Source organism: Rhipicephalus microplus, chromosome 10 (genome assembly GCF_043290135.1).
Source record: "Rhipicephalus microplus isolate Deutch F79 chromosome 10, USDA_Rmic, whole genome shotgun sequence".
Taxonomy (NCBI): domain Eukaryota; kingdom Metazoa; phylum Arthropoda; class Arachnida; order Ixodida; family Ixodidae; genus Rhipicephalus; species Rhipicephalus microplus.
Window position 1 is genome coordinate 6,277,560 of NC_134709.1, and position 25,126 is coordinate 6,302,685.

The 25,126-nt window shown below is 42.6% G+C and overlaps 2 protein-coding genes across 3 annotated transcripts in view; one reads left to right on the forward strand and one right to left on the reverse strand.

Annotated features, from left to right (window-relative positions):
* Positions 1-25,126, reverse strand: part of LOC119180806 (RUN domain-containing protein 1) — a 53,509-nt gene that overhangs the window by 7,296 nt on the left and 21,087 nt on the right. The window contains exons 1-13 of one of the 2 annotated variants that reach the window (XM_037431942.2): positions 17,105-17,238; positions 15,565-15,695; positions 14,469-14,613; positions 13,541-13,630; positions 12,962-13,069; positions 12,325-12,477; positions 11,917-12,007; positions 11,761-11,816; positions 11,160-11,252; positions 6,534-6,664; positions 3,070-3,175; positions 1,711-1,806; positions 10-120 (exon numbers count right to left, since the gene is read on the reverse strand). In XM_037431942.2, coding sequence (XP_037287839.2) covers positions 10-120; positions 1,711-1,806; positions 3,070-3,175; positions 6,534-6,664; positions 11,160-11,252; positions 11,761-11,816; positions 11,917-12,007; positions 12,325-12,477; positions 12,962-13,069; positions 13,541-13,630; positions 14,469-14,613; positions 15,565-15,695; positions 17,105-17,116 — 1,323 coding nt within the window. In that variant the 5' untranslated portion in view covers positions 17,117-17,238. Of the gene's footprint in view, positions 1-9; positions 121-1,710; positions 1,807-3,069; positions 3,176-6,533; positions 6,665-11,159; positions 11,253-11,760; positions 11,817-11,916; positions 12,008-12,324; positions 12,478-12,961; positions 13,070-13,540; positions 13,631-14,468; positions 14,614-15,564; positions 15,696-17,104; positions 17,239-25,126 lie in introns of those variants that run through there. The other variant, XM_075874937.1, reaches the window with a different exon arrangement.
* kermit (PDZ domain-containing protein GIPC-like protein kermit) overlaps positions 18,822-25,126 on the forward strand; it is a 31,350-nt gene continuing 25,045 nt past the window's right edge. The window contains exon 1 of the mRNA XM_037432521.2: positions 18,822-19,505. Coding sequence (XP_037288418.2) covers positions 19,206-19,505 — 300 coding nt within the window. The 5' untranslated portion in view covers positions 18,822-19,205. The remainder of the gene's footprint in view (positions 19,506-25,126) is intronic.

Consider the following 25,126-nt stretch of genomic DNA (forward strand, 5'->3'; position numbering starts at 1 on the left):
AAAGCTTACCTTGATCTCGTAATACTTCAGGATGAGGTCCCACGCATGTAGAAGTGCAGGTGCACTTGCAGAACGCAAGGTAAAACAGCCCAGGGGTACGAGGCTGCTGCTTTGCCCTACCTGAATTCAACAAATAAGCAAAACAGATGACAGTCTTTACTGCTGAGTGGCAGCTTTTTTTGGGGGGGGGCTATGTACATGACGTTTCTGCTAATATCACTGGTTTATTTGCACTCAAGTTGTACAGGAAAGTAATAAATCATGGCGTACACAGTTTAATAACATGAGAAAGTACATTGCACACAAGTTTTTATCTCTAAAGAATACAACATACGAATTATTTGTGGTCAACACCACACTGAAACTGTCAGTTTTGACAGAATATGATTGTAATACCATCTTTTACTGTAACACTAAAATAAGACATACTATGTACACTGATTCATTCCAAATTTTAGATGGTGTCATCATTCTGTTGCACTGAAATATACATTTTTGTCCCAGAATACCAATATCAATGCATATTTCTAAGCTTTTATATATTGTCGCCTTCGTCTTTCTCGCAGGACGCATGTGACATTTCCATCTCCACCAGTGTCGCGACGTGAAGACAAGGGTCGTATTTGAAGAAGCTGAGAAAGCAGCAGCGGGTCAGTCTCTTTGTTTACCGCGCCCCAGAGAGTTCCTAGTCTTTTTTGTAGTTGCGTTCTGCATAAAAGCATGCAGATACGCGTATGCACTGTCGCCTTTGTCTTTCTCGCAGGACGCACGTGACAATATGAAACTAAAAACTGGCGTACTAAACTGCATGCACCATAAAATGCCATATTCATGCAGTGAAAGCTTGTTAATTCAGATTTCACGAGACCAGAAAAAATGTCCAAATTAACCAAACTCTGAAATATCGATAAAGAAGTCAATAAAAAAATTTTCTCGTCTATACAATTCTATGTCTTGTTGAATATGTAAATTCTGGACTTTGAAAACACACGGTGTAAAAGCCGCAATTTTCGCCACTTACAAATTTATTCACATTGTGGTCATGGCTCAAGACCTCCCTTAACTCCTAACGTACTAACCTGAAATGCTGTTACCACTGTTACTATACGATTCATGCTGTTGACAATAAAGATGTCGACAGCAACACTTTGGTTCGGTTGTCCGTGAACGTCGCGTTCACTCCTTCGCGTCGCCCATGGGCGGCTATTCGCATTTGGCATGCTCTGAGATTAATCCAAATTAACTGGGTTGTGGCCAAGTATGACCGAATTAATGAGAGTTTGACGTCATTCAACAATGCATTTGCTGGCTAGGATAACAAAATGTGTCCAGATTATCCGATTTCCATCATTAATTGGTGTCAAATTAACAAGGTTTTACTATATAAACATTTATACATAGATGCGCCTATGATTTATCCATCGAAGTCATGCATAGGTGCTTCTCCATTAATTTACTACATCTTGAAGCTAAATTTTTGGAGGTGAATGGCAATCGTGACAATGACGTGAGGGGAAGGGTGCCAGCAAGCTTGAAACGCAAGCACACGAAGAAAGTAACCAGCCCAGCCTTGTCCTGCGTATTACTTTCTTCTTATACTCGCACTTAAAACTTGTGAGACACCCTTCTTTTCACATTATGTGCTATAAACTGGCCCAGAAAACGACACTGCTGAAGTGACAATGGCAATGGTGACAGAGCTTCCCTCACCTCCATCAAGCCATGCTGCATCAAGTCGCGCAGAGCAGTGGCCAGATCTTTTCTGACAGCACTAGTCAGTTTTTCATTACACAGCACAGCAGGAGCCTGCACAAAAAGCACAATCCATAGGAGCTCTCTCCCCACCACATCATGCAGACCTTTACTTAAAGAAGCCATGACACCTAATTTTCGCTTTTAATCTGTGTTATGTGGAGTTCTGCTTGGATGCTTCACAAACAAGCTTGCAAAATTTCAGTGCATTTGGTGGAACACTTAATTTATAATGCATATATTTATAAACTCGTGAGAGGCCCAAGAGTCTGACAACTCTGGCGAATTCACGAGCCATGACGGAACAAGTCGCTTGCTTTCTGAGCATCTGTATTCTGGCCAAGGATTTTGTTTTGTGGTCAGCTGGGCGTACAATAGAGCTATTTCAGCTTTCTACAGCTTGGCATTGGAAATTCAATGATTTGCAGCAGCTGATATTTAGGTAAAAGATGACAGCTCGGCTCCATGAAGCACATGATGTCACACACGCCACGGCAAAATGGCGTGTGTGAGTGGGAGCAGTGCGTGGTAGCCAGCGATTTCTAGGGCTTACTTTGCTATCGAATATTCTTTTACAGACCGTTTTTTATATATGTGCAGGAACAATAGACCCTCTAATTCTACTTTTCATTCAAAGCCGCAGTTTGGTGAGTGACCATGTCATGTCCCCATTAAAAAACACTTTCATACTTCAACCAAAATGTGCTAAACAATATACAGGTAGTTACGTTGGTCAACATTTACATGTCTGGAGACCAGCAGCTGTCCCTAAATGTATGTATACAAGCATGAGCTAAAATTTTGAGCAGAAAAATTTGTTTTGGGGCCTACAAAGAACAGATTTCAGGATACTGCTACTATGGCGCTAGCACAATGTGCAGTAACCTCTGCTTGTTAAAACGACAGCCTAGAGCAATCTCGGTAGACTACATTGTCATCGTGAAATGCCTACCGCTACCAAAGTCACAGAGGAGCAATCATAACGGTGAGGACATCAGTGACTGTGAAAAACAAGCTAAAATCTCATGACTAAATGTGCCCACACTTCCTAGAAAGTATCCACAGCAGCTTTTGACAAAATACGAGGGAGAGAGAAGCCTATGTAACAGCACCACTTCCTGGCACCTGCTCTTCTATGAAAGCAAAATACATACATGCAGAAATTGCAGCAGATAACTGCACAGTATATTGACGTACTGAATAAACTTGTAACTAAGGACAATCAGCTCCTAAAGCTCGAATGGACTAACTATGAATTGTTCACATGGAGGCAGAGAGCAGAGCCTTAGAGTAATAACAATCCCACTTAATGCTCACATCTTCAGAATCACTGGTGTAGTCACTGTCTACACACTGAGACTCCTGTTTTCCCACCAGCTCCAGGACCTGGTTTATAGCAAGCTCGAGACATGCCCGCAGATCTCTGTAGAAAAAAAAAGAACCATTACACTTCAAAACATGGGTATATCGGCTACAAACATAACACAGCATTACAAACAAAAGTCCTGCATAAACCCATTTATGAGGTGAGCAAAAAACAGAAAGTTGAGGTAGCCACTAAAATATTGTGCTCTGAGCTTGAGGCAGGCACTCAGCTGAGCACGATTTATTCTAGAAGTCTAGCTCAGCTGTCTGTTATTCTGTAGCCACAATTACTGAAGTGAAGTGTGAACATATGACGAGAAGAGATTGCTTAGCTATTGACAAGTGAATTTCCAATGGAGCTTCTGGCTCATTGAAGCGAATGCATGTGCACACATGACTACTATTGTAATACCACACACAAACAGGCTTTCCTCTTCCGTGGGCACAGCTTTCAGTAGGAGCATATGTACACTCCCAAAAGGGACGTGCAGCAGACTAGTGAAAATGACGTCCCACAACTTTTCTCACACATCAATGTAATCCTCATCGCAATACTCCTGATTAAACATAATAAAATAGTTCTCCTCATTGCACTACAGCGTGCAATTTACTCTTCATTTTCATCGTCACCACATCCTTGAAATACACTTAAACTTTAACGAAATACACTTAAACCAAGTACACTAAAATCATTAGAGATTTCATGGTGACTTTCTGCTACAGAACAGGTGGTACTATTCATCTTTCCCTTTTTTAACTCAAACCTTGTTATAATTAACCCATATATAATGAAATAACTGTTATAACAAAGTAAATGAAGAATTCCCTCGCAATTGATGTAGTGTTATGAATACACCTTTACAATAAATTTTTGGATAAAACAAACTTATGTTCATGTATGATGCAGCTTTGTTATAATGAGGTTTGATTGTACTACCACCACTGATATAGCCAGGGGGTGACACACCGGGTCCGTACTCCACCCCCTTCTGATATCTTTTTTTTTTTGGCTATGGCATACAAAGCAGAAAATAACACTTGACCACATCTCCACCCTCCCCAATCCCGAAAAAAAATTTCTACCTATGCCCCTGAATAACACCAAAGCACTGCTTTGCATTATTACAATAATTTCTTTAGTTTAACATCCCAAAACTACCATATGGTTAGGAGAAACGTGGTAATGAAGGCCTCCAGAAATTTTGACCAGCAACTTTGATGTGCACCTAAATCTAAGCCCACTGTTATGTCTACTTTAAGCTAGGAAAATCAGAGAACCACAGGCAGCTAAAAATCAGTATAGTAGGTATTAAGAACATTTTCGAGCAATGACGAAACTGATTGCCGAAAATTCAAGCACTGCGCATGCAAAGTACTACAGGAGGCGTTATCACAGTGCAGGATTGAGCACCACTTTAAACAAATTTGGTTACACACAATGCACAATCCTTCAGATAACTTGAGACCTCAGTGTGGAACATTGCACGAACAGTTTAAGGATTGGGTACAAATTTATGGTACACTATTCTACAGAAGTAGAAAAAAAAAATATGAATGTTACTTGTACTATGTGCACTCATGCAATCCTAGTGTCCTCTTCATGGCTCCTTGAGATCTGATAAGTGCAACTAATTCAAGTTTTGTCACCAATGACAAGCTTTGTCACTGACATGTGAATTTTTCCAACCAATGTAACAACTTTTCCATCACAAATTTTGCTAAGAAGTTAGCTGCATTGCACTGCCTTGGCAAAATTTTTCTGGTTTCTAAATTTTCACTCAAAATCTAAGCAGCAGATTACTACAAATGAGAAAGCTTTCAGAAATGAGAAATGAGAAAGCTACAGCATTTTCTAAACTAAAGCTACAGCAATTTTCTAAATTTCAGCTGAAATTCAAGAGTCGTATGTTCGACAATCAGTTCATTTCACTATATTATCATTCAGACATGTCACGCGTGATTTTGTATTTTGCTATAGTGGGATGTATCAGGGTGCACGCACAGAAGCTTTCCTTGCACTCCATCATATCCAAGGTCCATTATTGAAGAAATGCACATAATTATCTTGCAATGCTACTTTGCATGGCAGCATGATAAAACTGGTTGGACAATGTGATGGGGGGGTCTACCCTTCTAATGGAGCCAGTTTTCAGTTCACTCTGGGCAGTGTGAGTGGAAAGACGTGCCTCTGTGTAAAATGTTTCTTTTTTTTTCAACTTTGTAACGCGGCACAATGCAGCATTCACTTCAGCAGCAATGTGCTATCAAGTTCTGCATGAAGCTTGGACAGAATGCCATCGAAATAATTCACACACTTCAATAGGCCTTCAGCAATGACTGCATTTCAATTTCACAGTTCGGGAGGTGGCAAAAGGAGTTCAATTGAGGAAAGCAGACAGGAGGTCGCCCACAAAACCCCGTTCTAGACACCTAAGTATAACCAGAATTGATGAAAGCATAGATCATGTGTGCAAAGTTTTATGTTCCTACTGTCGACTGAGCATCTAGCAAATTGCTGACACCAATACATATGTCCACATTTGCAGTACATGAAATAATGACCAACAATATGCAAACGTGCAAAGTCTGCGTGAAGCTAGTGCCGAACGTGTTGATGGAAGATCACAAAAACTTTGATTTCTGGTATGTCAAGAATTGTTGGTTTTGATTCAAAATGAGCTACACTTTCTCAAATTTGCAGTAATCACAGACATATCCTGGATATTTAAGTATGACCTGAAATCGAGAAGGCAGAGCAGCGAGTAATGCACAATATTATCACCCCGATTCAAGAAAGTGTGAATGAGCAAAGTATCGCATCAAAGCAATGCTCCCTGTCTTCATTGATGCCCCAGGAATGGTCCATTTTTTAGTTTGTATTGCAGGGAGAAACTGTCAACTCAGCATTTATAGAGGAGCTCAAGAGATTTAAACGCCGGGTCACGTGTGAGGAAAAGAGAACTGAAAAGCAAGCTTTGGGGGACTGTGTAAAATATGAAAAGCATGTTACAACGTTACTGAGAATATTCTCAAGTACTTTCAGGGTGCCTGAAAGGCATCTCAAGGACTTTCAGGCATGGCAGACACATATCTGCAAATCAATTGATGCAGTATAAAAGTATCTTAAAGAACTTTAACTATTTGAGCTGGTCCAATCAATAAATAAATTTTCTCTAGAAAATGTGCATTATCTTTATCACAAACCTTGTACATAGTTGATTAGTTGCTGACGAGTCATCTACTGGGTGCTCATGCACAATCTCTCAACACTAACATTGATTCGAAAAGTGATTGTTTGAAAATGTGGCCACTGTATAACCAGCACTGTTCTTTTCATGAGGCCTGTAAGAGGAGCCTTGAACAAGTGCCTGTTTGATCGACGTAAGATGGTTTAACATTGCCAGATCTCCGCTTACCCCCAATGATTTCCCTTTGGTGTCCTCTTCATGATGTTTCTCTGGAAGTTTCGTCGCCCGCAGCCAAACTGGGTCAAAGCAAACATGTGCAGCAGTGCCAGCATGCGTCGTAAGATCTTGTTCTGGGCCTCCTGGGGAAGGAGAGCAAGGATTTCTAGCACAAGCCTTAAGAAGTATCGGTGACAGATAACTTAAGGCGAGAGAGAGAATAAACATCTTTATATCGTTATTTTTTAAGAGTCATCTTCATGGTAGTCTTCCCCTTCCAGTGTAAAAAACACGAGTTTTCTTAAAAATTACCAATTTTAATTTTCCTATGCTTTGATAAGATTGTTGATAAGAACCTCTATTGTTCTGAAAAAAAAAAAAATCTATGTTGAGACTCAGCTATAGATACTTTAAAATAGCATCTAAAAACACAAAATGGCTGTTAAAAGGCGGAAAGTGTGCAGTCTTCTAGCATTTTGTCACTGATGATGCGCCGGCGCTCACCATTGTTTATCTCATGAGATGAACAGATAAGCCTCACTTTTTCGATAATGATCGTTTCCAGCGCTGCTGCAGTACAAGAAATAATAACAAGAAGTATATTTTTGCGATGTTTTTGAGCCCTGCGACTGGCTTTTAAATTAGGCGGTACAGATCGGGGACTGCCATTGGCCGCTGCGCGTTTGTATGCGCTGTGAAGCCTACTTGCGGTGTCCGTGTCTCGTTGAGCAGTGCAGCTGAGCAATGCTTTTCTTCTGTGTTTATCTTCATTATGGATGAAGAAAGCCATAGCTCGCATGATAGCTATGCTGTCAATGCGAAGGCTGTTGTGGCGATGCGCTCTGTAGGAATCGGCTACGAGTAGCTGGTTCGATTTGCGACAATTCTTGGCTTGCAAAAGCCAATGCATCCTAAGTCCTTCACAGCCATCAGCCGGAAAGTCAGTGATGAGGCAATGAATGCCATCTGTGCCAATCTTACGAAGTCGAGGGAGCTCACAGTGAAGGCAGTTAGCGAGGACATTGCCGTTATGTACGACAGTGCATGACACAAACATGGCTACAACAGCCACAGTGGCATTGGTACTGTTGTGTTCCTCGACACTGAACTTTTGTTTAGATTTTGAAGTCCTGTCGAACTTCTGCCTAGCTTGCAGCCAGCACAAAGCTCTGCCAAAATGGAGTGAAAAAAGTTTGGCGAGTGTTTCATGGCCCTGTCCGTGTGCGAAATGTCCGTGAGTAGTCAACTCGAAAGAGCTCTCAGGGACAAACTTTTGGTGCTGGTGTGGCTACCTGCTATATAAACTCCCATTCTTTCTGAGCAACGCAATATGGGTTCTGTCAGATTGGTCTTGTTGTGTCTTCTGTAATGATGCGATGCTTAGTAGGAGGCGTTCGACCACGACCTGCTATATAAACTTCCGACCTGCTCATGGCGTTGCTCCACCTGTCGCCAGATTTGCTTTTGCTTTAGTTTTTTTGGTTCTCTACTAACCCCCATCGTGTTAGCGACCACTTCATTCTCCGTATGCTCCCAGTCGCTGCCAACACAGAGTCTGAAGTTTGCTACGTGCAATAGGTGCTCCTTTGTGAAGCTGTTGCATGTAATCAGTTGCTATACATAGTCGGCAACATCGTCAAGGGACGGCAGCAGTATAATACCATTTTCTGCGATGGTATACTGCTGCGTTCCTTACTGCAAGTCCAGCGGGCGACTTTCTAAGAAGGCCAACAAGTGTTGGCCGCGCTAGTGATGGTTGATTGGGAGAATGAGCATTTGGGTACACTTTGGAAGTGAATTAAACTATATTTTGAACATTTGTTGCTTCCAACCCTTCGTGTGGAGTGTCCTTGCGTACAGTGAAAACCCACGACAGGCTTGTTATAAACAGCCTCAAGGTTTGGTGTTGCCACCCCTTTAAATGATGCTTTAAAATCGAGGAGTTGCATAAAATATTTTGCCATCTGCCCCCCTCACACCAAATTCCACTTCAAAACAGCCTTTTTCCTGCCACAAAAATCAGAATGTCTATTCCATCACTGATAATGACCGCACATTCAATGTTGGAAATGTTAACTGAAATGTGCCTGCCAAATGAAGGTGTTTCAGTGTGTGCTGAGTGAAATGAACTCGTTTAAATTGTGAACTTGCTTCTTAATCCTGCTTTTTGCAGTGGGAAAGCTTGCACAGGTACCGGCAATAGCTTCCGAGGAATCCACTTTTGTATCTTCAGCATCAAATATGTAATTTATAAACTTGTGTAGTAGTGAAATATTTTGGGACTTGTCTAGTAAATTGCCAGGGTGAATGAATGTATAAACAGTATTGAAATTTCGTTGTTCAAAATTATTGCCAAACAGGCCTTCAGGATGCATTATGTGCATGATGTCAACCAAGAAATTTGGAAATGCAGCCTTTGATCAGAAACAGTGCATGCATAGTAGGTATTGCTGTGTAGGTTAACATAGTTTTGCAAACTGTGAAACTTGTTGGCAGATATAAAATTTCGTGAAACAAGAAAGTGATATTGCAAAGTGGATAGTTGGAATACATAAAATGATAAGGAGAGCAACTGATTATGTTGGGTTTGTCTCGTAATGTTCTTATATGAAGCATATTCTCAAGACAGTGTACCAGCAGTCATGAGAAAGCGTTGTGGACCCGCCGATACAAGATAAGTGGTAATTTTATTGAAGGCGCATCATTGTTTCAACTGACTGTAACTGCGATGACTAAATTTAGATGGTGGACCTTTTGAAAATACTGTTGGCGCGAGCTGTCGTTGTAGCGGCAAGCCGCTACGTTGCTAAAGCTTTGACATTTCAAGGGCAGACCATTTATGTCGCCTTAAGTTTGCGTGACCCTGACGGTTACAATTATCGCTCCTCACACACCCTTCACATCTGGACAGCGTGGGAATGGTGTGTCTTGAAACAGAAGTTCTTGCAGCGGCAACGAGTTGGTCCTGAAGGCAAGCAACAGCGTGGGTCCAGCAGGGCAGAGTGCCCTGCGGAAACTCCTGTTTCAAGATGTGCCGTCAACCCCTGAATTACTTTTCCACAGCTGATGCGAGACTCCGCAAAGTGAAGTTAGAAATGTAACGGTTACATTCCCTACTTCATTTTTAGTATATTATTTGTTTTTGAGGCCTACATGTTCCTGATCGTCTGTTGGTCGTCTGACAGAAAGTCGGATGATCAACATCAATTCCACTCGACTCTCGTGCTCATTATGACCAGCATGTTGCCTCGAGATATTAAAACATGTGAATAAGTCAGCGCACGCGTTAAAAGCAGAAACACACACACACACATGAATGCGCGCACTAGTGCGTGGGGACTTCGCAGTGTGCTCAATGTAAACGACGGCGCATCGTTTGCTATGTGGGTAAGTTCTGGCGGCATCTGGTGGCACTTTCGGTCCCTACACATCGATTTTCAGGCCCATGGGCCGCCGTAAGGAAGCGCACCGGTGAGCAGGTTCGAAGCTTATATAGAAGGTCGTGTTAATGACATCTTTCATGACTAAACATGCAATTTTAACTTCAAAACTCTTTTTTCTTAAAACACAAATTTTTGCCATTTTTCTCATGTGCCCTCTTTTTTCGGGTATTTCTGGTGCTCGAACCTGCATGAAATTTCGCCCAAAATATTTCCAATGTATCAGAAATGTAAATTTCTGGTTTAAGTTTCATTATTTCCATTATATAATAAAACATTCTTTGTAAACCTTTACTAGGGCAAAAGAAATATGACTTTTTCCACATGTATTAGTTACGTCTATTACATATTTTGTATGCACTTTCTAATTAGTTTTTTGCGTAGTACCCTTTATTTGAATTATTATGAACTATCAATGTCAGGAAATTATGGAAGTTTAGTGATGAAAACAGAGGTGGGGGGAGGCAAAATACGTAATGTTTTCACTTAGGGATGTTGCAGGACTAAAATAATGCAATTTTCAAGATGCCTAATTATATACTTGAAATCGGCATTAAAAGTTTTACCAACAGCTCAAGTTTCATTGCTTTAAAGTGAATATTAAAAAAAGTTTCTTCGAGTAGCATCTTTCCTTAGAAAACCCTGAATTTTTTTTTATAGCTTATAGCAGCACCCATCACAAATGAGAACACAGTACATAACAAAATATTGTATTCTTGAACATTTTTTCCCTTAATTATCAAGCATGCTACCATAAACTACGATAGCTAACCAACTAGCCCAACAGTATCGTCATTTTTGCTACAGTGAACATTCTTCATGAAGATTAATTGGTTTGTGCCCTACACGATAGCTGGACATCTCTTGCAGCAATATAGACACTTTATACTCTAATAAGAAAAGGCTCTCATTAAAAAAAATTCTCATTGAGGCCATCAATACTGAACAGAACATTTTCAAATAGTGTGTTCAGAGCTGAGATGAGTCTCCACATTGTTTAACATAAATTATTTCCAAGAACTCAAGTGTGATAGTGCTACATCAGTACACAGCTACTAGATGTCAGTAACTGCTTAGCAGTAACTCCATAGTAATGCAGAGCACGGTTTCTTCTTATGTCATCTAAAGATTTGTATTACATAATGTAGACATATGGGGCAGTACAATATCTGTGGCTGCATGCGAAAGGCCGACCTACCTGGCTCTCCTTGTGTGCTCGACGAAGCTGGTCCTTATACTTCCTTGTTGAAGCAAAGCACTCGGAAGACGTTTCAGAGTGGAGTGTATCCGGCTGCATTCCAGCAAAGACGTGCATAAAGCACCAGAGAGAAAGCTGTCAATTACATTGTTCGTTTACTTAGACAAACCTTCATAAGCTGAAATAAACAAGCTTTAAAGGGGAGTGCCCTAGCTGGCATTTTAATTCTTGCTACACACACTGCAGCCACCCCAGAAAAGGAGCACACAAATCTGTATAAAAGCAAGTGATGCTCAAGTGACAATTTCATTTTGCAACATTGTACACTCAAATCTCATTATAATACAGTTGCATATTACCCACAAATAAATTAATTGGAATTTGTTATAAAGGTATATTCAATACTGTTCTTCATTTACTTCGTTATAACCAATTTTCTGTTATATCTTGGTTCGTTACAGCGAGGTTTGAGCGTATTACTACAACTTTGAAACACCTTCAGCATACTCAGTTTGTGAAACATCTCAAAAGTGGTTCACATTTTCACAACAAACATCGTGAATACAAAAAAAAAAAATGCTGATGGGCTATGTTCACTTGCCTTGCCATGAACTGGGCAGTTACATGTGCACCTTGGCTTTCCATCTGATCCCTCTCCTGAAAAGGATGACGTAGGTGAAACCCTGTGCAACCACTACCCACAGCATGCAGTTAGTACTGCCAGGCAGAGGAAAGTTAGAAGGGTTAGTGGCACTACCTTGAATAAACTGAATGAATCTCTCAAGGTCAGTGATCTGGGTCTTCAGTTGTGAAACCAGCTGCTCCTTCATTTTGACAGGGTTGACCATCTGAGTCATTTGTAAGAAGCATTAAGAATAATGTTGCTTGCAGCCTGCGAGCAACTTAATTCGTCAATATGATGCCTTTGCAGATCATTTAACATTGCGACGGTTAGGCAAAGTAATGGTCTACAGCTGAAGATAGGAATTCATGCATGCACAAACAAACTTCAAAGGGTAAAATAGCCAGACTTCACAAATGCATGCTGAGCCTTAAGTGAATGATGCAAGTTGTAGTGAGAGCTCAGACAGGTAAAAAAGGCAGTAAGAAGAAGCGTTGAAGCATGCGCCAAGGAGAAAGTAGAAAAACAGACAAATGAACAGACCTCTCGCACAGCTTGATCGATTTTCCTCCGCAAGTCGTCAGGGTCGAGGAGATCCAACTCATCCAGATTAAGTGGAAGCCTCTCTTTAAGATGCTCTATGATGACTGACTGACGTTCCAGGAGCATGCTGGATGGCATACCTGCATCGCCCGTCTACACAGCAGAGAAAAACAAGCTCCATTGATTCCTTTTATCACTTGGACTTATTTACAGTGACTGCAGATAGAAACAGTGCCATCAAAAGTTACACAATGCTGAGCAAATACTGAGCTAATACAAAGGCTCATTTCTAATTGTTTGTTCCTTCATAGCAGTGGTACAAATTTTATGTATGCACCTCATAACTGTTCATTAAACGTCTCCCTGTTTCTTAGAAGCATGCCGCAAAATGGAAAATTACAGGCTTGTCTGCGCCACCAACAAGACACGATATATTAGAAGTCGTTCTTACAGACTCTGGCGTAAATTACTTACTAGGCTCTCGGCAAAGAGATACCAGTGAAGTCTTGAAAGTACAAAGCCTACTTTGACATAGGTTGGTGTTATAGCATGTGACTTGTCCATAAATACAGAAACACACATAGAAATAGAAATTCAATATATTCACCATAACTTTATACTGTATTGAGTAGCTCACCTCAAACGCATACTTCTCAAGGTCCTCAAGCTGTTCTTTCAATTGCTGAATAAGTTCCTTCTGTTTCTGTCGCTGCTGTTCCAACTTTTCCTCTTGTTCTTGTTCCGTCTGCAACAATAAAACAATAACAAAGCATATATAAATGTCACAGCAATGTAAATGAACTATGAGATGAAATGTTAAAGATGGGATCATATAAAGTTTTTCAGCTTTTTATGAAGTGAGCTTGTTACGATGACAGAAATAAGGCGTGAGCAGCAAGTTTCAGTGAGAGATTCAGAGCAGCATACACTACGTGGGGCATGAAATGCTGCTCCAAAATGTTTGTTAAGTGGACTTGTGTACATTTCCTTCAGCCACACTTTTAGGCATTTATGTGCGTGATGATGCCACAGTAGGCTCAAATTTTTTAAGGATATCTTGCGTAACTCTGCATGTAATAGTTGAAATATCTGCCACAGCATGTAACACTGCCAGTGACAAGTGCTTGCTAAGTTGTTGTTGAACTGCTCCTAATTTGCCAATGAAATTCCACACTATAAGATACTTTACGGCACAAATGTGACGGTGGCAACGCACCTCTGAGAGCAAGATGCCTACTCCAGTTTGACAAGCCCGCAAGTCTGGGATTCCACGAAAGGCAAACTCTTCAAGTTCTTTCAGCAGTTCCTGTAAAGGCATATATGTAACAATGCTTTGCAGTCAAAAACTCACGAAGAATAAATTATCTCTACTGGAGATGACGCTCACCAATATCACAATAGCAGAAATGAGAATTCTCCTATACAAAAGCAAGAATAAACAGATGTACTGTTGTGGGACAACCACCATAGTATTCTATAAACAGAAAAGGTGATGAAATATTGCTGCAACTCAATGAACAGGCACTACCATTACTGGAATGTATTTTGAGAGAAATTGCAGTTTGGGTATGTTGGGCTGAGGTCCTACTCTAACTGGAAAACAAGGCCAAAAAAAAAAGAGAAGGGGCATTTCATTTTTTTTTCTGTGATTTCCCGATAAAGAAACAGCATGTTTAAGGGGACTGACAAAAACTCTGAATTACCCAAACTCAGAATTATCGAAACTATCAAAAAAACAACAAAGAAACATCTACTTCATCATGCACTTTTATTTTCTTGAAAAATACATAAATCCAGTACTTATATTGAAAAACAGCTATGTAAGCTGCAATTTTCATCATTTGCGACTTAAACCACAGATCAAGACCTTCATGTCTCAAAGTTAAACGCGGTCCGAGCACAAGTAATAACAACGCAATTGTGGAAGGTGGCCACGCCAGTCAGAAAGCCCATGGCCCTTTCAGCTGTCCATAAATTTTGTTTTCGTTCCTTTGCATCACACACTGGTGTGCTTTGAGGATCATCTGACTTAACCACGTGAAAGTGCTCAACTTTGGCCAGTGTAGCTGACACTACAGAACTGTGCTCAGTACATCACTTGTGCATGATTCATGACACCCAACAGGTCATCACAAACATCTTACCTCCTTTTCTTCCTGTGAAGCATTCACAATCTGTCTCAGCCGGAACTGGACTTGTGCAAAGTGCGTTGTAAGTGCGACCAGAGATGTGTTCAGCTGCTCCTGCTCTTCTTCCAGATGCCTCAGGCGCTCGAATTCCGACAGACTGCTGCATCATGGAAATACCTTTAACGTTAGCGAGAAATAATCGTGGCACAGTTCAGATAGCATGTCGTTCCAAAGCATGAAAGAAAATAATTTCTGAGCTGAATTTCCAAAAAAAAAAAATTAATCTGTAATTCATAATGATGGCAGAGCTCTTGTAAGCATAAATATGATAAAAATGAGAACTTTATTTTTGAAAATGGTATCATTCCTGTTATTGAGAATGACTGATTCACATAGAGTGGAAAAGAAGCAGCTAATGTGAGGATTACACAGGTAATAGAAGTTTAGAATACTTCTTTTAGCAATTTTCTACACAAAAAGGCAATACATTGGTATGCAGAAAAATATGACAGATTTCAAGACAATATGACCTTTTAAGCACTAGCAAGTACAGTAGAGCAAAGGCCTTTCCTATCTTGAGTAAAACTGTCTGTTCTACAATCATGCTAGATGCACAATGAAAACAGTAAAAAGTGCAACATGTGCAAAATGCCCATCTCAAGTATTCTTGATGACTTGGTACATGGTACTGCAATACAAATGATGAAAGCTCAATAGTGAAGCTTTGCACAAGTATTTTCATGAGAACCTGAAGAACCTCAAGGTCCACGAGGACCTCAATAGTCTAACTGCTTTTCGCGAGGTCAGAGTTGACACTTGATGGGAAACACCATATTTAAACCCATGATGCATCACAGTTCCAACACAAAGAGCACCATTTCGTTGAGCATAAGTAGAGTAATGCTTTCCATGAAAGAAATTTAGGTTGAAGGTAAAAAATATTTGTTTCAGAATTGTCACTGTTTGCTTGAATAAAAGGCCCCAAATGGGGTCCCAGGAAGTCAAATCGATATTATGCAAAAACTATTTATTTCAGTTGGCTCCCTTTTTGATTTAAGCTTTCTCTACTGAAAACAAGATTCAAGGAGTCGCTAAAAAGAGAGAGATATACCACGTTTCAGGGTCATCCCAGGCATCGTCAATCTCGCTTGAGCCAACAGGCGCCCACCTCTCAGGAGGACGATCATCATCTGGACTCTCTCGACCGGTGTCATCCAAGGAAAGCGATTCCATTTGAATAACCTGGTAGAAAAATTTGCCAACAATGAGCTCTCGCTTGCAAGCCTGAAAAAGTTCCACATTTATATAGACTAAAGATATGCATATGTGCACAAGAGTCTAAATTTATGCTAAACTTGATTGAATTTGATCTGCACCATGTAACTTCTAATAATAATAATAATAATATCCATTCAATAATTTGGCTACTATTTGCGAATTGGTGCAGAGGCATCAGCTACAAAGATGTGGGGGCTCACCCCTTTCTATATCGAGGCAGCATACCTTGGCAGTCCTAATTATCAGCTGCATATATAGCTTTAGACATAGTATAACCTTGAAATGGGCAAGTGCACAAACTATCTTTTAGACTTTGATCACAACGACTATTTCTTTTGTTTACCTCACACAATGAACCACTATACGGCTTGATTTTTGACTTCCACATCTCCAGCAGTGTATACTTTTATTATCCAATCTTGAGTTTGGTAATCGTGTTGATCCCGTGGGCTTGTTCGCAAGTGTCGACCGTGTAGCAGCACCTCATGCGGATCGGCCCCGATCGCGATCAAAATTTCCCACAAGACACCGGTACTACTGTTGATCCCGATGCCGTACGGTGTGACACGATGTTCTGAAAGGAGTTTGCCGCATGCACCATCGAAATCTGATCGTCTTGATGCCGACAGGGCGTGATCGTGATTGAAAGCGTCAGCGTAGCAGTGCCCGATCCGAATCGAGCATAATCCAGATCGGCATTTGCTCCTTTAGACTAACGCTCGGCATTTGATGCTGCACTTTCGTAGCATTTGCGGACATGCACTTGTCCACAAGAGTGACAGCTGTGCCAGAGTACACCGAGGGCAGCGCATCCCGAGACACAAATGGAGAGAATGAGAGAAAGTACTTGACGTGCGCAGCCTTAAAAAAAAAAAAAATTACACTGGGAACGCCTCTGTTAAGCGTAAACCAGTATATTCGGCAGTACGTTAACACGGACAAACTTAGAACAAATGAAAATTGGTACGCAGGGTCAGAGGGTGAAGATGAAATGCGTGCATACATACAAACAATGTTTTAATGCTTGTGAAGTGAAAGTCGCAATATAGTGCATATTGGCTGATTCAAAGTTTCGTAATTTGTTTGTGCAAATTCCTTTTACCAGCTTACGCATTACAAGTGATCTAGTCATATGTTTCTGCGGCACACGGCGATCGCAGGCGTCTGGCTACTGGATTAACACACTACACACTTTCTGCTAACGAAACAAAGGTTCACTAAACGTTAAACGAGCTACACGCTAATTATGCGGTGCTTAACATCACACAGAGAAATCGGCCAGAGTAGGGTATGGCGCGCCAAACATCGTTTCTAACTGCTTCCCGGCTCAAAGAGCAGGCGAGAATCGGGATACATTGAGCAAAAACCCTTGCCTCGGTATCCATCGAAAACGATCCTTGGGTGCTACGGCGAAGTGTAGACGAGTCGTTCCTCGGAACGTCTTAATGCAACCTGCAGCACGCGCACAGATGTTTCAACAGGCCTGCACCCTCGAGCAGCGAACAATTATGTTGTTTATTTTTGTTTCGGGTCGTCGTCATGGCTGCTCAACGTCATTGTGACGTCACTGAAACAAAACCGAAAGTGCTTTTTATGGAGGAAGGAAGCTATGGCTATGCCCTTCTAGCCACCATACTATGGCTGGCCATGGCTCCTGCGATTGGGAGTTTCTGGAGTCAATCTCGAAGGCTACCTTATAGTTTTGTGATTATCTATCGGGTATTCTAGTGCACTGTAGATTCGCTATCGTAGTTGATCGTCAATCCTACGCTGTAACAGCGTTTTATAAATAAAAGACACAGATACTCGAGGTCATTGCTTTGCTGGCTGCGTGCAAAAGGAAGCACGTTCGTCAGGACACAATGAAGTGAATTAGCCCACATAAAGTCTGAATTCACAATAGTCATACCATGGCTTGATTATTGATCTCCTAAAACACCGCCTCCTAGATTTCTTTTGCCATAGCCTCCCAGATTTTTTTTGCCTGCCAGATTATCGGCAGTCACTTGAAAAGCGGTCGTTGTCGGAACTATGGTGGTGCACTACCTAAGTAGGAGTGTCTTCAAATAAGTTTTTACAATTTTGGAGCTTATATGCAACAAAAATAACGTAAAAAGTTTTAAAAAGCGTACACGTAATTATAATTAACCTTACGTAAGTGACGCCGTTATAGATAACAAGCGTTTTTTGCTCATTCAGCAGCCTCTAAAATTAGCAACAAATGCCAAAATTGCCCATCTCAAAGGCCGCGTACAAACTCTTACTCCTAAGTAGGTAGCGCCGCCATAAGTGATGGGCGTTTCGCGCTCATTCGACAGGCAAGAGAAGTCTAGGAGGCTTTACTTTTGCCTGCTGGATTATTGTTGGTCATTTGAAAATTGAAAAGCAGCCATCATTGAAACTGCGGTGAGGGCGCCACTTAACTAGCGTTGTCTTCAGTTTTACGTTTTTGAACTTTATGTGCAAAAATAACGTAAAAAATTTTAAGAGGCGTAAACCTAGTTATGGTGATTTATAGTTACCCTACGTAAGTGATGCCGCCATAAATGACGGGAGTTTCGCACTCATTCAACAAGCAACCCCTTTAATACAAGGCATAGCCTCTAAAATTAGCAAACGTCAAAGTTGCTAATTTCAAAAGCCAACTACAAAGACCCTTAACCCTACGTAGGTAGCGCCATCATAGATGACGGGCGTTTTGCGCTCAACCAACAGGCAAAAAAAATGTAGGAGGTAAAAACGTAACAGCAGACAAACGACTACTATTGGTGGAAATGGTAGTGTTCATGGTTTTCATCAAGTATGTGCTCTTTATGTTTGATCAAAGCCTCCTCTCGTTGGTTTAGCGCAGTAAGCCATAGAGTTTTATACAATAATTGACCTCCATTAAAAAGTAGAGATCAGTGCATTTTTCCTCCTTCGTCGTTGAAGTCATCATAGAAATTCAGAGCTTTATTTGAAGCAGAAACGTTGCTAGTGTCCTCTCTCGGTGATAGCGGGCATTAGAAACGCACCTGGCGAGAGCACCTGGACCAATCCTCCAATCGCGTGCTGCCGGTGCTCGCAAACTTGTTTGCTCCCCCTCGACCGTCTGCGTTGCTGGCGGCTTGTGGCGCGAGAGGCAAAGATAGCCTGGTTGGCAGTGGGGGGGTCGTGCACGGGACACCGAAACAGTTGCATGGTCGGTAGGTGGGGCACCCCCAGGCGGCGACCAGTTACCTCTCCAATTACGCTGGCACTCCACGACTCCCCGCATTGTCTGTCCGCGTGCCGAGCTGTGCTTGTTCCGCATTATGTGCCCCTAATGAGCGCCCCTTGCCTGCTACCGATGGTGTGGGAAGTGCACAACGGCTCTGCGCGGTCATGGTGATTAGATAACAAACTTGGGGCCCGCAGTGGTGGCGGCCTGCCAGCATAGCTGCGGAGTCGATCGGGAAAGTTCCTCGACTGTGTTGTGTGTCGCGACTCATCAGCATGCCGCTCTTCGGTAAGAAAAAACGAGACTCGGACTCCCTGTCCCCGGATGGCGACGCAGATGCCAACGGTGCCGCACCGGGTGGATCGCCGACGGCGAACGGCAGCGGAGGCGTGCACACAGCTTCCTCTCCCGCCGGTTCCACGGTGGACGGTCTACCCAAAAGCATGCCCAAACCTAAGCTGGTGTTCCACTGCCAGCAAGCGCAGGGCAGCCCGACCGGCATAATCTCCGGCTTCTCAAACATCAAGGAGCTCTACCTGAAGATAGCCGAGTGCTACGACTTCCCGGCTTCAGACGTGAGTAGTAGCAGTAGTGTCGCCTGCACGATGTGATAAATTCAGTAATGTGAAGCGCTACAACTGCTACTGCATTCACAAAGATCACTCTACTGTGACGTAAGCCGAGATCAACTCCGAAAGCTCTTGCCAAGTCGCCGAAGCATCGTTTTCGTAATTCGCTTCACAAGCTAGTTTACGAAAGTGCGATGTACTCATGTGGAACCAGACAACACAACATTCGCATTATCCGCTTTAAGTCAGGGCTTGCAAGAGTTCCGCGGTTTATTAGCGTGGCGCACAAAAAATGTATTGCATGTGTAGGACGTAACCACGCGCTGTACGGGCCTGTTTGGCAGTAAGCTTGCGAAGAGCGAGGGGATCACAAGCCAAGCCGGCAAGCGTACGTCGGCCGGACCGGTAGGAAAGTGGAAAATTCGGCTTTGTGCCGGGGGGGGGGGGGGGGGGGGCTACGGCGGGGCTTCCTGCAGCCGTGCAGACTGCACGCTGCGTGTGCCTCGTTGCCCTCCCTGTCCTGCCGCGTTGCTTCACCCCGTTATTTTCTTGTACACAACAAAAGAGAAGGAGCGCGAACGCTTTTTTTTTCGTCTTTCATTATTATTTTTTTAAATCGCGCACGCTCGGATTAGGTCACGGCACACGCCACCGTGGCCGCGGATTACAAAAAGCCCGTCGCTGTTGCTTTTGTCGACACGGCCGGCGCTTGGTTCATCGTCGTCTTGCGAATGGTGCGTTGTCGCTGGTGTGTAACTGGGCGTCTGTCGACACGGTTTTGTGCGTGCTGCACCTGCTGACGTCGCTTCGGCCGAGTGCGGTCCGCTAGGGTCGAATGGCGTGCCGATAGCGGCGGTTGCGCGCTTGGAGGGATCCTGACGTTTTTGATGACCCCAATGAACGAATGTGCTGGCCAAGTTGGCGAGCGAACTTGGCCCGCACAAAGGGGCGCGCAGTCGGTACAGTTACAGTAAGTTATCATATACAGTGTGATTATGCGCGCGACCTTCTGAAGGTGGGGAGGGGAGTGAAGGCAAACAACGTACTATCAGGAAAAACGCACATACATGTAATCCATATTCGCTAAAAACATAGCATTTTTGCTTAATAACGATATCGCGAACGTTGGCACCGACAAATCGTCCTAAAGGGGAAACGTGTCCACAAGGTTCTACAGTTACATGTCCGCGACTGCATTATTAAAGCTACGTATTTCTGCTGACTCGATGGTCCACCATTAGTGCTTATTAGCTACTTTACCACTCCAGTCGTGCTGCTTTGCAAGATGGCTCCGGTTATATCGCCGTCCACGGCAGAAGGCAGCGATATGGCCATTGCGCAAGGAATTTATTGCATACATGACGTGCAAGACTAGTGATGCACCTTGAACTACTCTGGCGAATGATCCCGTCGGCGATGAAGCTGGTTCGAATAACTGATATCTCGCGTGTAGTTGCGAGTTGAGTTTGGTGCATGGTGGTGTTGATAATACATAAATTGAAATTTGCACCGTGCGTCGCAGGTCGGCAAAAAATGTGGAGCGCGCTTACTCATTATGAAATAAGTTTTACTCTTGAGACTGATTCCCCAAAAAATTTTTCTCAACCGCACCCGTTCAGACTCAAATTCCCTAAAATATTTCTCAGCCAGACTCACTGGAAATCGGACTCATCAAAATATTACTCACTTGGACATGCTCAGACTCAAGGCTCTGAGTTTGAGTGAACCCACTCATGAGTTCGTTAACGTACAATTGCCTTCTTCGCTCTTTAACACCAATATCTCGCGTTATCGGCGCTGTACTTGGCTTCTTTTGATATCGCACATTCAGATATGAGACATGTGGTTGCAATTCAGTAAGGAAACTTTTATCGAAGTATATTATTCACGTGAGATATTATCAAAAGTTCCCGGGAAAGAGTTACTACGGGTATGACGGGGGAGGGGGAATGTCACGGCGCACCCCCTTCTCTTTAATTGACGCCTCTGATGAATAAATATTGAGCTGGCGTGTCAGCTCTGGTGCTTTTTTAAAGCATGTACGAGTTGGCGTGGGTATGAACTCGAGCCTACGTAAGGCCTATAGTATAGTAAAGTTGAGTAAATAGCATGGTGGTGTTGACCAACACTACGTTAAAGGAACACCAAAGTCAGGCATTAAGTCGGCGTTGATTGCTGAAATAGCGGCCCAGAAACTTCGTAGTGCTACTTGCGTGCCAAGGAAGTGCTTATTTTGAAATAAAATCACGTTTGAGTGGTTCGCATCATGTTAGCCCACTTCAAGTTTCCCGTCTGAAAGCGACCGTCTCACGTCACTGTTGCCGTGCACAACGTTGCCCGGCTTTACTACGTGGCCGTCGACACCAGTTACAGCAGAGCAAGGGTAGCGGGAGCCACATCAGCAATAACGGCCATTAAACAATTTTCCGCCTTGGCCTCCGAGATAGCAGTTGGTTTCGGTTCAACTTGGCCCCGCTAGATGACACGACCTATCGAGTTTAACCTATAAGGTTCCTAGATAAGAAACTTGTTTCATTTAGGGACCTTAGTTTAACCAGGCGAAAATTAAACTTTTTAACCACTCGTGCCATTCCCCACAATAGCGTCCGGCTGTTCTTTTGTCCATGTATCAAACAGAAACGAACAAGCAGCATTTTATTACGTCTCTTGATGACGGAAAGTTCTTTGTTTAGTGCAGCTAGTTCGATTAATAGTGATTAATTGTAGGCAGTCCCTCTGACGTAATCGGGGATAATTTTGTGAATGTCTTCCTCGTGGCGCATCTATTCTCGTGCATTTACCTTAATTTCTCGGTAAGTATAGGGCAGTACTGTTGTTTTCATACAATGAGCTTTCACTCTAACATAAATTGTTATTTTCCTTTAGTGGTATTTCTAACAATCATCTTGTATAAATGTGTCATTGGAATAATTGTGTGCGTACAATTTATGGGCACAGTACAATGTAAGCTAAGTGCAATCTTACTGTAGTGTGCCTCCAGCTACCATGCAAGCAGCCAACATTTTATTGGCTTCACTTTCTTCAAAGTTTTCTCAATCGGTGGAAGTGAGAGTCCCTAGCTACCAGATTGAAGTATGCCCGTTTCCAATCGGTCTTAGGAGTGTGGCTCAATGCAGTAGTACATTTCTTCAATTGGGCGCCTTGGCGCAGTTCATCGAGGTGGTAAATCTGGGCACGTTGTTAGTCCAGGCCTACGTAAGCGCACTGAAGACGCACGCAACGATTTGTGCGCTGTGTGTTTTCGTCTTCAGTGCGCCGTTCGTAAATGTTGTCGCAGTTCGTCAGGAGCAAATTAGGGCTTACGGAAGGAACTCAACACGCACTCGGATAACCAGCTATATTCCAACTGGTTTAACGTTGCAAAAAGTAGCCCGTAGGCCTAATCTTTAATAATATAATAATTGTTGGGGTGTTAACCATGATATTATTCTGAGAGACTCCGCAGTGTAGAATTTCGGACCTAAATATCGACACACGTCTTGAGCACGTAGGCTTCACCGACATGCGGCTGCCGCGACAAGGTTTCGAACCCGCGACCATCGAGCCTGCACACCAGTGCTACAAGCTCTAGACCAGCGTGGTATAGGTTAAGCCTCTGGTTAAGCGTAATTGTTGCGCACGCACAGCACACGACGCACGTGTTATCCGTATAGCATTGCCAGATGTCAACGCCCAGCGTCAGCAACGCCGCTATCGGAATGCAACGAAAATGAAATTTACGCTGACACACGCTCGCCCTTTCACATTGATAACAAATGCCTCCTATTTTGCCCAAGCGTTCATTATTTACGCGATAGTGCTAGAGAGTTTGTTTCGCTGAAATTCCGGTGTTTGCGTCGTTGGTTGTGTGCGAAAAATCATCTTGTCCGTCAACGAAAAAATCGGAAGATGCGAATAAAACAACAGCAATTTCCGGTTTGAAGTGAGAATCAAACCCAAGTTTTCTGCGTGGCAAGCAGATCTTCTACCACAGAGCCACTTCATTGCTTGAAAGTGAAAAGAAACGCAGTAGGCACTTGGCAACTGTATTTATTTATTTTTATTTATTTATTCGAGTACCTACAGCGCCCAATTTTGGCAATTACAGTAGGGGGGAGGAGACATAAAACTTGCAATTGATACAGGGTATGAATACCGATAACAAAACAAGTAAGCATGCTCAGCTTATACAGTGTGTACACATTCTCGGGAACACGAGGCAATCAAGGAAAAGTAAAACACAAACAGAAATGCAGACAGAAATTGGCATCTTTCATTTCAACAAAAATTGTGACAGAGCATTTTGAAATTCTAGGATAGTTTGAACAAGCGTTGCTTTCCTTGTCGTGCACGCGCACGGTGCCCGATTACGCAGTCGCGTTTACCCTTGAAGGCAAAGCTGTCTTCCCAGTTCTATGGCTCTCCCGCTGCGCTTGCGTCCGCGTATAGACATGTTCTCACGTTCACTGCTGGCGAAACCGTTACAAAACTACCTCGGGACACACGACTAAAGGCTGAATGATTGGCCAACTTGGTCGTAGGATCGAGTCTGTTGGCACAACGTGATTACGAGTGCAAATCAGCGCTATACTGACAGGAAGCGACAGAATAGATGACCGTGTCCCCTCTTGTCGGTAGCGCTCGTTTGCACTCGTAGCACAGAACGAACTTACATGTAAGCAGTGTGAGCGGAGATCACAACAGTACGCTGTACAAGATGCGACAGAACGGTGAGTTGAGAGCACGCAAAAGTGAAAATAGCTCTCGTTATAGCGGTGGCAATACGACGACCATGTACTCTCAAATTAATACAAGAAACGACTTGACTTATGAATTTTCATTTTTCATTTCATTTCATTTATTCATCATCATCAAGCGTGAACATGGAAAAGTGCATGGGTACAGATTCACTGGGAGGTCCCAAGGTAAGAACCGCAGGCGGGGACCTCCCATGATGGAAAAAAAAAAGGTAATCATCAAGCAACACTAAAATACATTGTCAGCAAATAAACACAGCATAAAAAAGAGAAAGATGAATAAAAAACAAAAGAAAACAAAAAACCAATAGAATAATGAGGAACACTAAAAAACAAGGAATACATCGTCAATCTATTAAAAAAAATGTGGATATGAATACCACAACAAAAAAATACATGATAATACAGCTACAATTCAATCAAACAGAAGGGCCTAACAAGAAAGTCTTTAGTTTGGATTTAAAAACGCAAAGTGATTTAGAAGATTTAACATCAGAGGTTAGTGAATTCCAGAGCGAAATGGCCGAGAATAGAATCGTTTGTTTGCCGTAGTTAGTGTGTATACACGGAAGTAAGAGACTCTGGCGTGAGGCAAAGCGCGTTGAATTGAGATTATTAGTGATGCAATGAGGGAGAATATCTAAGACAAGGTGATCGTGCAAAACGTTAAAAAATAAAATACCAATGCTGTACCTAAACAGATGATGAAGGGGCAAAACACGGAGCTGATAGAACAGCGGGGAAGATTTTGCTTGTCGATGGGAAAATGTAATGATGCGTAACGCTTGTTTCTGCAGTGTTATTAATGGGGCGATGTGGGTATGATACGTACCACCCCAGGAAGAAATGCAGTAATTTAGGTGACTGTGG